Below are 13,970 nucleotides of genomic sequence, written 5' to 3' on the forward strand. Positions count from 1 at the left end.
TCTCAAAATGAACGTGAGCTTCTCCCTTCACAAAAATCCACTGAGAGTTGACAACTGACAGTACTTATTGCCTTGATAAAATGTAAGCTCTCAAGAGAAAACTAGAATTTTGGAAAACTTGTGTCCCACCAGGTAAGCTTGACAGCTTCCCAGCACTGACAAACTTTTCTGTTGGGATCTGGGGTAACATTAACAAAGGTGATATTTTGATAATTTGTAGTTAAAGGCATCAACAAGGGAAGATCTACATAACTAGTGAAACAATGTATTACTTTTAAAAATCATACATTAGTACAAGAGCCATTCAATATGCAAAATAGACCTGCGGATTTTAATGTAACGGAATAGGAAATATTCAATAATATTGTTTCACATTTCACTTTGCAAATCACCACTGAGAAACTACCACTTGTGTAGTTTTAGTATCAAAGTTGAATATCCACAATTATCTGGAAAGGTGATTAAAAATACCACTCCTACATGTTTGTGTGAGGCTGTATTTTTTTCAACCAAAATAAGACATTAAATGCAGAACATACATGAAAATGCAGTGATCTTCTAATGAGACAGATAAGACAGTTGCAAAAATGTAAAAAGATCCACTCTTCTTACTACTTTGTTTGTTTGGGAAAGTAGTTATTTTTCATAAAAACATTATTTCTGTTAACTTGCAATGGGTTATGAATATTCTTCTAAATAAATTAACAAAAATATTTAAAAACTTTTATTCCTAGTATGGTAAATATCGATAGATATAACCAACATAAACAAAATTATCCTTGGGGTCCTCACTAATTTGTAAGACTGTATAAATATCCTGAAACCAAAGTGTTTTGAGAATCGCTGACTCACACAGCCCCTGGGCCAGGACTCAGGGAGACAGCGTGACGAAGAGCTCTCGGTGCAGGAGGAGAGGGGTCAGGGCAAAGTCCCAGGTCCCCGGACGCGGCTCTCAGGGTCTCAGGCCCGAGGGCGGTGTCTGGGGCGGGGAAGCTCAGTGTTGGGGAGTCCCCATCTCCCTGAGTTTCACTTCTCCCTCTCACAACCTGTGTCAGGTCCTCCTGCCTGGAGACTCACGACGCGACCGCAGTTCTCACTCCCACTGCGTGTCCGGTTTCCAGAGAAGACAATCAGCGTCTCCGCGGTTCCGGTTATAAAGTCTCCACCACCGTCGGGAACTCAGATTCTCCCCAGACTCCGAAGAGCGAGGTTATGGCGCCCGGAACCCTCCTCCTGCTGCTCTCGGGGGCCCTGTTCCTGACCGAGACCTGGGCGGGTGAGCGCGGGGTCGGGAGGAAACCGGCTCTGCGGGGAGCGGGGCGAGGGGACCGTGCCGCGGGAGTGCAGGACCCCCGGGGAAGGCGCGTCTCGGCGGACACCTGCCCAGAGCCCTTCACCCACCTCATCCCTCCCTGTCCTGACCCCCACCTTCTCCCGCTGCCGCTTCCGCCCACTCCGATTCCCCGCCCTTCGTCCGCCGCCCATTTTCCATCTCACGACTCCCTCTCCCCCACCCCCTTCTCTCTCCCGTCAACCTCCGACCCGGCACCCGCGCCGGGAGGAGGGTCGGGCCGGGTCTCAGGCCCTCCCCTCCCCCAGGCTCCCACTCCCTGAGGTATTTCTTCACTGGCGTGTCCCGGCCCGGCCGCGGGGAGCCCCGCTTCATCGCCGTCGGCTACGTGGACGACACGCAGTTCGTGCGGTTCGACAGCGACGCCGCGAGTCCGAGGGCGGAGCCGCGGGCGCCGTGGGTGGAGCAGGAGGGACAGGAGTATTGGGAGGAGCAGACCCGGATCTACAAGGAGCAAACACAGAATTTTGGAAGGAGGCTGAACACCATCCCCGGCTACTACAACCAGAGCCAGGCCGGTGAGCCACGCGGGCCCGGGTCCAGGTCACGACCCCCATCCCCACGGACGGACCGGGGTCTCCCAGAGTCTCCGGGTCGGAGATTCACCCCGAGGCTGCGGGACCCTCCCGGCCCCCCCGACTCGGGAAAAGCCGGCGGGGACTTTGCCGTGGTTTCATTTTCGGTTTAGGTTGAATCCCTGCGGGTGGTCGGGGCGGGGGCGGGGCCACGTGAGCGGGGCTGACCGCGGGGCGGGGTCAGGGTCTCACACCCTACAGAGGCTGGTTGGCTGCGACGTGGGGCCGGACGGGCGCTTCCTCCGCGGATACAGTCGGGACGCCTACGACGGCGCCGATTACATCGCCCTGAGTGAGGACCTGCACTCCTGGACCGCGGCGGATACGGTGGCTCAGATCACGCGGCGCAAGTGGGAGACGGCCGGTGAGGTGGAGAGCTGCAGGGCCTACCTGGAGGGCACGTGCGTGGAGTGGCTCCACAGACACCTGGAGAACGGGAAGGAGACGCTGAAGCGTAAGGGTAGGAGAGGCTGCGGGGCCTTCGGATTTCCTCTCGGGCTGGGGCTGGCATCCCATAGAGAGGGCAGGAAAATGAGTTGACAGCTGAGTATGCGCAGCCCATGGGTTCGGAGACTGAGTCTGCCAGGGTTTTCAGATCCGGTACCAGAGAGTGACTGCACCAGAGGGCCTGCCTTTCTCTCAGGGACATTAAGGGGTCCAGTCTCTCCAGCGATGGAGGGGGAAGCCATCCCTGAAATAACTGACAAGCAGTTCCCTTTGTCTTTGGCAGCCGCTCTGGGACTTTGTCGCTCAGGGCTTGTTCTTCGTCCCCTCGCCCTCGCCCTGTGTGCTTGAGGTCTGAGCAGGTTTTCCGAGTCATTTCGCCTCCACCCAGGTCAGGACCAGAAACCTCTTTACTCCTCTTCAGAGACCTGTCTCTGACCCTGGGCTGTCTTACCCTGAATCCAGAAATTTCCAAGGAGTGGAGATTATTTTAGATCCCTGTGTCTAGGCTGGCATCTGGGTGTTGTGCTCCCTTCCCCCACCCCAGTTGCCCTGTCCATTCTCAGGATAGTCACATGACCACTGCTTCAGTGGCCCAAACGGATGCAAAGTTCCTGAATTTTCTGACCCTTCTCTTCAGAGCCCCCCAAGACACATGTGACCCACCACCCCATCTCTGACCGTGAGGTCACCTTGAGGTGCTGGGGCCTGGACTTCTACCCTGCGGAGATCACCCTGACCTGGCAGCGTGATGGGGAGGACCAGACCCAAGACATGGAGCTTGTGGAGACCAGGCCTGCAGGGGACGGGACCTTCCAGAAGTGGGCGGCTGTGGTGGTGCCTTCTGGAGACGAGCAGAGATACACGTGCCATGTGCAGCACGAGGGGCTGCCTGAGCCCCTCACCCTGAGATGGGGTAAGGAGGGAGATGTGGGCTTAGAGTCTCTTACACTATCACAGGAAATCAGGAGCCCTTCTGGAGACCTTCAGCAGAGTCAGGGCTGATGCTGGAGGTCAGGGCCCTCACCTTCCCTCACTTCCCTTCCCAGAGCCGCCTCCTGAGTCCACCATCCCCATTGTGGGCATCATTGCTGGCCTGGTTGTCTTTGTGGTCATTGTAACTGTGGTGGCTGGAGTTGTGATCTGGAGGAAGAACCGCTCAGGTAGGGAGGGGTTGTGGTCTGAGTTTTCTTATCCCACTGGGGAGTTTGAAGCCCGGGTAGACTTTTGTTCTGCCTGGTTAATGGGAAGTCCCATCCACAGGCACATGTGCTTTCCTCCTCTGGGGGCCTATTTGCTAATACTTCCTCTTTAGTAAAGCACATATGAAAATGAAGGATAAATTAGTCACCGTGATGAGTCTGGTGATGGAGACCTGATTCCCAGCAGTCACAGAACAGAGGAGAAGGTGAGGGGAAGTCACAGGTCACAGGTCATGAGGGTAGTTGGTCCAGTCTCCACACATATACTTTTCTTATGCTTCCTGATCCTGCCCTGGGTCTCTAATCACAGTTCTAGAACCTTCTCTGGGGTCCAGGACTAGGGGGTTCCTTTAGGACCTTATGGCCCTGCCTCCTCCCTGGTTTTTCACAGGGTGTTTTCTTCCCACTGGCGGAAAAGGAGGGAGCTACACTCAGGCTGCAAGTAAGTATAGAAGGTGGGTGATCCCTGAGACCCTTGTGATAATGTAGATGGGAGCACGTGGGGAAGCTCACCCACCCCATAGTTTCTCCTTTAGTCTCATCTCCTGTGGGCCCTGACCACATCCTGTTTTGTTCTACTCCAGGGAGCCACAGTGCCCAGGGCTCTGATGTGTCTCTCACAGCAGGTGAGACCCTAGAGGCCTGAAGTGGGGAAGGGTTGGGGGAGAGGGGACAGGACTAGGTTATGGGGATTCTTTGATTGGGACATTTTGAGCATGTGGTGGGCTGTTCAGAATGTCACCAATTATAGCAAGAGACTTAAATTTGTTCATAATTATTTTCTTCTATAGCGTGAGACAGCTGCCTTGTGGGGAACTGAGTGATATAAAATTTGTTCACCCCATCCCCATTGTGACTTCAGGAATCTCTGACTTCTGTTTCTGCAAAGGGCATCTGAGTGTATCTGCGTTCCTATTAGCATAATGAGAAGAAGTGAGAGACTGGTCTCCCTTGTGACCCCCTCCCCACACTGACCTGTATTCTCTTCCGTGATCAACTTTCCTGTTCCAGCAGAGCGGGGCTGGGCCGTCTCCATCCCTGTCTTAACTTTGTGTTGCTCTGAGCTGCAGCTTCTTACTGCCTTATTGAAAATAAGAATTGGGATATGAACTTGTTTTTTTTAAATTCTTGCCATGGGGGATTGATGGGTTAATTAAAGGAGAAGATTCCTAAAATTTGAGAAGAGAAATAAATGGAAGCACTGAGAACTTTCCAGAACTTGTGTTTTTGCTTTGTTGAGCCTTTTGCAGGTGGGGACAGAAGAAGGCTTTGAGGAGTTGAGCATGGATCGGGCCTGTGCCTGGTTGGTGTTGAGTGCATCGTGGGCTTTGACATGGTCACTCCTTGGTTGGATCATCTTTTCTGCGCCTTTGTCCTTGTCCTTTCAGTAGAACCTGTCCCACCAGGACCTGTGATCACAAGGACTCGGACATCACCTCGGCCTTGTGTCTCCAGGACCATGGGCAGTGAGGGCTGCATGTGGTGGGGTCACCCTAGACTCAGGCCTGGATCTGGTCCTCAGCTCCCCTCTTGAATGTTTATTTGTTGTTTCTTTGTTTCTGTAGAGGGTCGTGCCTGTTCTTGTTCTTGTGTATGAGTTCTGGTCATTCTCCTCTGGGTGTCCCCCTTCTCTGGCAGCAGCAGGAGTCATTTGGCCTGTCATTGTTAGGTGGCCCCTGCACACAAGCATCTGTGGTGTCCAGAGATGAGTTTTCAGACTCGTCCAGCTCTGTCCTCTTTCTAGTGCCTGACTGTCATTTCCACCTTTCCCCAGCCTTCTCAAAAGAGCCAGATTCTGGAATTAGAGAGGAGGGATCCCGTAATTTCTCATCCTAGAAAAGTTCCTGTTGGGATTCTTCTGCTCTGCAGCCTGCCCTTTCTCCCGGGCTTAGCTCTAGTCATCCTAGTGCCGACTCCAATCCAAACTCACAATGTATAAAGGAGAGTCTACTTTAGATTTATAGTTGGTTGGAAAATAGGCCTCATAAGTCACAAATCATTGTTTTCTGAAGAGAGAAATGTAATTGTGTGCTCTGGTGTGCAGGAGGGTTGGCGTGGGAGGGAGAGTTGGAGGGAAGGGGCATTGATTCAGGGTGAGTGGACATTGTGCTGTAGCTGCCACAAAACAGCATATGGCCCGAGGTTACGTTATTAAAGATATTGTGTCTAGAAAAGGGAGGTGCTCTGCACTGAACATTCATTCAACTGATATTGGTTGTGTGCCAGAGGTATGATATATTATTTTTGCATCTGGGAAGCATCACTGAAGTAAAAATAGAAAAATTGCTGGCCTTGTGGAGAATATGTTGTAATGGGAAGAGACAGACTATATACTATAAGTGTAGTCAATAAGGACAGTGTTTATGTTAGAAGGTGATAAGTGCTATGAAAAAAGTGCAGTGGAGAAGGCAATCCAGAGGGTGTGGGTGGGAACAGGGAAAATGGCTGTTTAATTTGGGTGGTCAGTGTGTCTAACTGGGATGGTGACCTTAGAGGAAAGATGTGAAGGACATGAGGAATTATCCATGAGGATGTCTGGGGGAAGTTCTTTCCAGGCAGAGGAACCCCCAGTACAAATGCATTAGGGCAGGAGTGTGTCTGTGTGTTCTGGGAAGAGCGAGGGGGCCAGTATGGCTGGAGCAGAGAGTAATCGTGATGAGATCTAGGTGCGGCCAGACTGTGTGGGCCTGGAGGATGTGAAGGGCTTTGGTCTGTGTTCTGAGTGAGATGGCGATTTACAAGACAGTTTAGAGCAAAAGAGGGTCATGGTATGACTTCTCATTTAAAAGGATCACTGTGGCTGCTGTGCTGAGAGCAGAATTGGGATGCAAAGGGCAAGGGAGGCACTAGGGAAGCAGCAGGGAACTAGTGCAGTGTTCCAGGCTGGAGTTGTCCATGGCTTCCACTGGTGTGGAAGTAATTGGATTCTGGATAAACATTCTGAAGATGGACTTTGCAGCATTTCCTAATGGATTAATCTGGGGAATGAGAAAGAGGAGTCAAGGAGGACACCCCAAATTTTGGACTGTGCAAGTAGAAAGATGGAGTTGCTATAAGCAGAGTTGGGGAAGACTTTGTAAGGAGCAAATTTACAGGTATTTGGTTTAAGAGATGTTGAGTCTAGATGTCTATCACAAATGCAAGTGAGATAGCAGATCAGCAGTTGGACAAATGAGTCTGGAGGTTAGGAGAAATGTCTGGGCTGGAGAAGTAGATTTGGGAGGTGACACCATATGGATGATATTTAAAGCTTTGAGAACAGATGAGGTCACCAAGGGAGTGATGGCTATAGAAGAGAGAGGAACAAGGACTGAACCCTGGACCCCCCATTGCTAAGGGATCTGATCAAACTACACACCTGGGGCAGACTACACAGTTCTGTCTCTGTATCTAGAAGGCATGGAGACTAAGAGGTCCCAAACTTTCCTTTGCACAGGAACGCCCTGGACATCTCGTTAAGATTCTTGAATAGAGCATGAAAGTCTATGTATAACAAGGTTGGTACTGATGCTTCTGGTCTTCAGATCACACGTTTAGTAGCAAGAATGTAGACCTGGATTCCCTCATGGCTGGGCATCAGCCTCACCTGTAGGTCTTGTTAAATAAGGGATTCCTTGGTCTTGTGCCTAATATTCTGAGATGTTGGGTCTTGGGAGAGGCCTGAGTATTTTTTAAGAAGCTTCACAGCAATGCTGGTACTCAGCCGTCACCACTGGGGTCCTTTTGGTGACCAGCCCCCATTCTGAAGCTATGTAGGACTCCTCAGCCATTTTATTAGCATACCAAAGTCCCTCTTACCACTCAGGAGATTCCAAGGGTTTCAGGAGCTCTATTCCAGGAACCAGGGAGAAAGACAATATTTTTGATTATACCACAGGATACCCCCTGGTTTTAGACCACAGATCCCTTATAGCAAAAGGACCATAACAGTTAGAAGACACTAGTACATTACTGGTGCCCATTCAGTCTTTAAGATTAGTCCAGTCCATCATTCTATTGTATGAATATGTTTCCCAGGACAAAACCACTTGGGTTTGCAGCCTTCTACTTGATCTTGTCAGGTTCCAGAAGCAGGAGTGGTCTCAGCAATATATGGCTTCACCCTCTCAGGTATCTGGATATTTGAGTAAGAGACAATATCATCTCTTGATCAGACCTCTTCTGAGTTGATAATATAATATTGGATTTCCTTCATAACGTAATCCATTTATTCATTCCTTTATCCACAGCTACTCTTTCTCCTCTCCATTTATACCAAACTTTTCCACCTTTGGAAGGGACGGTAGGTTTGGCTGCTGTGCTGGTCTAGACTGTAGGCAGCAAGACTAGTCTAGCAGTCCCTCCCCCTCAGTCCACTCCCATTCATCGAGGGGAGGGTCACAGGTGCAGAACTAGTGCGCTAACTGACTAATAGGCAATATAACTACATTCCCTTTCAGCCCCAATTTACCAGATGGGGTGAAGGCACAATCCATCCCTCCAGGCCCTTAGGAATTCTGATAAAGGTTTGAAAGTATACTTCCAGTTTCTTGCTTAGGAATCATTCCTGTTTCTGGCGCTTGTAGTTGCATCCCTGACCTTAGACCACTGCATCAAGTAGCAAGAACGAAAGTCGAGGTGAATATAGTTGTACCAACATCCTCCCCATTTTGGAAGAATTCTACAGTCATACCAGCATTGTTCCTTACTCCTCCTCCCCAAATCCTGCTGGAGAAAGAGAAGAAACACTCTAGTGGAGAAACTCCTTTAGCCCCACTGATGTTGAGTGTGAGCACACATTTGTGAAGATATGTAAGCCAGCTCTTTGTGCCTTCTATCCCCCCACCCCATTTTGGACAATCAATGTTTCAGTTGCCAATTCCAATTCTCTATCAAACTATTACTCTGAGGAGGATATCTCTCCACCCATTGTTGCACTTTATGGGCAGTAAAGTATGTTCTTGTTCTGAAGAAATATGACTTAGCAGTCCAAATTGATGCAATATCTTCTGTTCTGGTTCTTTTATAGCACTCTGAGCATGTGCATCCACCACTGGTTAGGCAAAGCTCAACCCAGATTCAATATCTACTCCTACAAGACCCATTTGTAGCCCCCCTGGGCCATCAGCATTGGTCTGATTTGCCATTTATGTTCAAGGCCTTCCCACCAGGGAATCTGCCAGATAGCCAATGTAGTCTCTGTCTATCTGGTTGGCAGACAGAACAGTTTTTTTTGGTATTTTGTGCCTCAGAGGATGCAAGTGGAATATGTCTAGATTCAGCCCATCTCTGTATTGCTGCAAGCCCCCCAGTGTCCACTTATTTCATGGATCCAGGCAGCCACATCAAGGAGGACAGCAGGTTATCTGCTCATTGATTTCAGTCTCTTCTCAACCCAGAAGGGGGTTCTTGTGATGGGCCACAACATGTCTTACTTTACGTACCCCTCAAATTCCCATGGTGTTTTGAGTTTGTAAAAATCAAACTCTAAGGGCTTTTATCATTGTTCAGTTCTTCCATCACTGCTAGGAAAACTGCATGGAATTCAGTTCATGAGGTTTATCTGTTTTTACGTTCCTTGATCATAGAGGTGGCCTTCGAAATCAGATGTTGTCTGTTCACCTTGGAACTGCCATCCATAAACCAAGCAGCTCTTTCTAGGTCAATTGAGAGCTGTTTATAGGACACTGTCCAAGTGATGATAGAATTGAGTAGCTCCTCATGCAGTTCCAAAGTCAGTCCTAGAGGAAAAGATGCTCCCTGCTCATGTGTGTATCCTCCCTGTGTTCCCCTGGTAGCATGATCCTGTGTCAACTGTTTCCACTTTTTAATGGAGCTCTTCTTAGCACTGTCCTCTCCATCAGAGTGTTTCTCCAACTTTATCCCAGACACCATGGGTATTTTACTTTCAAGATTATTTTATGTCTTTCAATCATAAGGGTAGTTTCAATTAATGTCCAATAGCAAGCTAGTAATTGCCCCACAATTGGAAATTCTCTAGTTCAAAGTCCCATTAGTCATCACTGGGAAGTGCTCAGGGGCTTTTGTTATAAGCTCCAGTGCCCGCTCCACACAGGGCTATTGTACAGAGAGTGTCTGCAGTGCACTCCAGTTTCTGTTCTATACTGTTTAGTTTCCACTGAGCATATCCAATTAATATTGCTTGAAGGGTGGATATACATGCCTTCTGTCTTACAATACTAGGTAAGGAAAGTGTTTCCCAGTCCGACATAATATCCATTCCCATAAAACATTCAGGTAAGGGAGATGCAACTTCTTCACTTAAAGCGTGTTTAAACATTCCAATTTCATCCAAATTTTCCCCTTAATCCTATCAATATTTACATTTCTTTATTCTCTCAATCTAATTGTAGCCCACGTTAGAGGTTCACCAATGGATTTTGGTACCACAGAACATGGGTCTCCTGTGTAAAGGAGTCCTGGAAACTTCTCCACCCCTGACCCTTTTACCCACTCTTGTGTACAGGGCTTTGGATCCCCAGTGAGGTGTCAAGCCAAACTACCTTGGCTCTTTAGTCAATCTTTCCCTTTAGAAATCTCCCTGACTATCGCAGGTCAGGGTTCTCATTGTAATCTTTGCCTTCCTGCTTTTAAAATTCCTGTAAACTGGGATAAATGAACCATGTTGTTTAGAGTCCTTTAATGTTGGGGGGCCAGCAAGAGTCCCTTTGGTTCAACCAACGTTCAACAGTGCTATATTAAGACCTTTTTTAACCTCATCAATATTTGTTTTATTCATTCCATTGTTTAATTGTCATCTGTATTAGGGTTCTCCAGAGAAACAGAACCACTAGAATGTATATGAACCAATAGGATGTATATAATATGATATAAGGTGTTGGCTCATGGAATTAGGGGAGCTGAGAAGTCCCATTTTCTACCATCTGTAAGCTGAAGACCAAAGAAAGCCAGTGGTGTAATTCAGTTTGAGACTGAGGTCCTGAGAACAGGGGAGCTGATGGTGTAAATCGAATTCCGAGGGCAGAAGACTGATGTTCTGGCTCCTGTAGTCTGGCAGAAAAAGGAGTAAATTCTCCCTTCTTTCACTTTTTGTTCTATTCAGGCCCTCAATGGATTGGATGATGCCCACCCGCATTGTGGAGGGCAGTCTCCTTTCCTGAGTCCACAAATTCAAGTGCTAATCTCATCTGAAAACACCCTCACAGACACACCCAGAAATAATGTTTAGCCAAGTGTCTGTGCACTCTGTGACCCAGTTAAGTTGACATATAAAATTAACTATCACAAGTCCATCCCATCAACCTGGCACTGATATGCATCTTAAACCATATTTAATCTCCAAATATTGATAATAGCAAGGTAATTTCGCTTAACATGATCCAAGCATCCTGTGTACAACTGAAAATGCACTAACTTCTTCCCCAGAAGAGGAGGTAAAGTGCTTGAGTGATGTTTATTATTCTTTTTGTAGACACTATAATGTAAAATTTACAGTACTTAAATATTATAATGCCAATACCTCTTATGTTACATGATAAGGGAAAAAGAGAGGAAAGAAGACAAAAGTAGTATACACACACACACACACACACACACCTTATTCATTATTCATAACAAAATAAGAAGGAAATCCTAATGACAATTACACTCCTTGTTTCTTTAACTGATCACATGGTCATACTTGGTAACTGTAACTATCTTTTTCCACTATCTACTCTGTATTTCCTTTGCCTTTAGCAAGCACTTCAGCTGGCCATGGTTCTTTACCTGATGGGATGACCCAAACCTTCAATCCTCAAGAGTCTGGGCCATTAGTAGTCCTGCTTGGATTGAGTTGTCATTTTCCATTGACCTTAATCACAGGGCATGGTAATACTAAATGATGCCTTAAGTGTTCTCCTGTGTTCCAGCCATACCCTTTCTTACCTCCATTGTGGAATAGTAGTCCAATTTCCCCTTGGTAGTGGGGATCAATTGCCACACCCCATACCATAACTCCCTTCTTTGCCTGTTGATTCAGAGGCATGAGGAGCCCAAAGTGGCCAGTTGGAAGTCTCAGCTTCCGGTTCAATGGTATCATTGTTATGTCTGCTGATGGAAGCACTCCTCCTTCTGGAGCTAAGACCTCTAGGCCAGCAGAGCATAAAGTTGTGGGAACAGGAAGCAAAATGTTTGCTAGTGGCTCGCTGGGGTATTTGTGAGTGTTGCCATTCCCATTTCCAATGCTCAATTCCTGGACCCATGAATCATGGCTATGGGAGAAACAGCACCATATATTGGATGCTGATTCAGAGCATAAAAGCCATCTGGAGAACCTTGCCCCAGCCCTGCAACTCAGTGACCCAGCTGGGAGTATAACTGAGTGTTCAAAATGCCATTCTACCATTTTATTAAGCCAGTTGGTTCAGGATGGTGGAAAATGTCATAAGACTCTTGAATTCCTTGAGCACGGGCCCAGTGCCCCACTTCTTTTGCTGTGAAATGAGTTCCTTGACCAGAAGCAATGCTGTGTGGAATACCATGATGGTGGCTAAGGCATTCTCTAAGTCCTCGCATGGTAGTTTCAGCAGAAGCATTGCCTGCAGGGAAGGCCTATCTCTTATCAAGAGCAATTGTCTATTCTAGTAAGGACAAAATGCTGCCCCTTCAATGATGAAAGCAGTTCAGTGTTTTCAACCTGCCACCAGGAAGCTTGGTGACACCGCAGAGAATGATGCCATATCAGAGACTCAGTGTTGGTCTCTGCTGCTGATAGATTGGGTACTCAGAAGTGGCACTAGTCAGCTCAACGTTGATAAGTGGAAGTCCATGTTGCTGACCCCATGCATAACCTCTATCCCTGCCACAATGGCCGCTTTGTTCATGAGCCCATTGGATGATTATGGGAGTGATTGAGGAAAGAGGTTGGCATGTGTACACAGAATGGGTCATCCTATCCACTTATTGTTAAAATTCTCCTCTGCTGAGGTTACCCTTTGGTGAACATTCACATAGGATACAAATATCTTCACATTATTTACCCATTCAGAGGGGTCTATCTATATACCTTTTCCCCAAATATCCTTGTCACCAATTTTTCAATCATGTTCCTTCCACGTCCCATCCAGGCAAACCATTGACTACAGCCCATGGATCTGTATACAGTTGCATATCTGACCATTTCTTCTTCAGAGTAAAGTGAGTAACCAGGTGACTATTGGAAGTTCTGCCCACTGGGAAGATTTTCCTTCACTGCTGTTCTTCAAGGGTGTCTGCAGAAGGGGCTTAATGCTGCAGCTGTGCACTTTTGGGTGGTGTCTGCCTATTATGTAGAACCATCTATAAATGAGGCCGGAGTTTTCTCTTCCGCTGGCAACTGATTGTAGGGAGCTCCCCATCAAGCCATAGGTGCAGGCTAGGAGAAAAGGTATTGTAGCAGGACTACAGATGGTAGTGGGGACGTGGGGACCATAGCCATGTGGACCTCTTTTTCATGTAACTTACTTGTGGCCTCAGGGCCTGCTCATGCCCCATCATGAATGTACCACTCCCATTTGATGATAGAGTGCTACTGTTCATGCCTGACTTTATGGTTTGGTGGGTCAGATAACACCCAGTTCATGATGGGTAACTCAGGTCACATGGTAACTTGGTGGCCCATGGTTCTGTGTTCAGTCTTTACTAAAGCACAGTAGTAGACCAAAAGATGTTTCTCAAAAGGAGGATAGTTATTTGTACAAGATGGCAGGCCTTTGCTCCAAGATCCTAAGGCCCTCCACTGTGATTCACCTATAGGGACCTGCCAAAGTCTCCAAACAGCATCTGTATCTCCTACTGACACTTCAAGCACCATTGGATCTGCTGGATCATGTGGCCCAAGCAGCAGAGCAGCTTGCACAGCAGCCTGGACCTGTTGCAGAGCCTTTTCTTGTTCTGGGCCCCCCTCAAAACTAGCAGCTTTTCAGGGCATTCCATAAATGGGCCAGAATAACACACCCACATTAGAAGTACTTTGCCTCCAAAATCCAAAGATGCCCACTAGACATTGTGCCTTGTTTTTGGTTGTAGGAGGGGCCAGATGCAACAACTTATTCTTCATCTTATAAGGGATATCTTTTCTTCCCTGGCTTTACTGAAATATAACTGACATATAACATTGTGTTAGTTAAAGGTGTACAACATGATGATTTGATACACGTATATATTGGGAAATGATTACCACAAGGGTTTAGTTACACCTCCATCATCTACCTAATTACCACTTTTTGGGTATTGAGAACATTTAATTTATATCTCTTAGCAATTGTTAACCATAGTCACCATGCTGCACAGTAGATCCTCAGAATTTACTCATCTTATAACTGGAAGTTTGTAGCCTTTCACCAACGTGTCCCCATTTCTGCATCCCCTGGCAACCACCATTCTACTCTCTGTTTCTATGAGTTTGGCTTTTTTAGA

At 47.4% G+C, this 13,970-nt stretch overlaps 1 protein-coding gene across 4 annotated transcripts; it reads left to right on the plus strand.

Annotated features, from left to right (window-relative positions):
- The first annotated feature begins 1,171 nt into the window (after positions 1-1,171).
- LOC131413872 (class I histocompatibility antigen, Gogo-B*0101 alpha chain-like) lies at positions 1,172-13,420 on the plus strand. Of its 4 annotated transcripts, none has more exons than XM_058554830.1 (8): positions 1,172-1,276; positions 1,600-1,869; positions 2,111-2,386; positions 3,011-3,286; positions 3,420-3,533; positions 3,964-4,014; positions 12,641-12,710; positions 13,308-13,420. In XM_058554830.1, the coding sequence occupies exons 1-8, from the start codon at positions 1,213-1,215 to the stop codon at positions 13,348-13,350; spliced, it is 1,164 nt and encodes a 387-aa protein (XP_058410813.1). In that variant the 5' UTR covers positions 1,172-1,212; the 3' UTR covers positions 13,351-13,420. The 4 variants fall into 4 exon arrangements, 3 of the variants coding, with proteins under 3 accessions (XP_058410813.1, XP_058410814.1, XP_058410815.1); XM_058554831.1 differs by lacking the exons at positions 12,641-12,710; positions 13,308-13,420 and adding exons at positions 4,157-4,198; positions 4,364-4,784 and having other exon boundaries at positions 1,173-1,276; XR_009222051.1 differs by lacking the exons at positions 12,641-12,710; positions 13,308-13,420 and adding an exon at positions 3,686-3,778 and having other exon boundaries at positions 1,173-1,276.
- The last annotated feature ends 550 nt before the right edge of the window (positions 13,421-13,970 follow it).

This window comes from Diceros bicornis, chromosome 14 (genome assembly GCF_020826845.1).
Source record: "Diceros bicornis minor isolate mBicDic1 chromosome 14, mDicBic1.mat.cur, whole genome shotgun sequence".
NCBI classification, from domain to species: Eukaryota; Metazoa; Chordata; class Mammalia; order Perissodactyla; family Rhinocerotidae; genus Diceros; species Diceros bicornis.

What these genes read in the sequence shown, in the direction of transcription:
- LOC131413872 (XM_058554830.1), top strand. Translation starts at nt 1,213, where the DNA reads ATGGCGCCCGGAACCCTCCTCCTGCTGCTCTCGGGGGCCCTGTTCCTG. An exon ending in CTACAACCAGAGCCAGGCCG is followed by an intron (nt 1,870 to 2,110) that starts GTGAGCCACGCG and finishes GGGCGGGGTCAG; the next exon opens with GGTCTCACACCCTACAGAGG. An exon ending in CATTTCTTCTTCAGAGTAAA is followed by an intron (nt 12,711 to 13,307) that starts GTGAGTAACCAG and finishes ATTCACCTATAG; the next exon opens with GGACCTGCCAAAGTCTCCAA.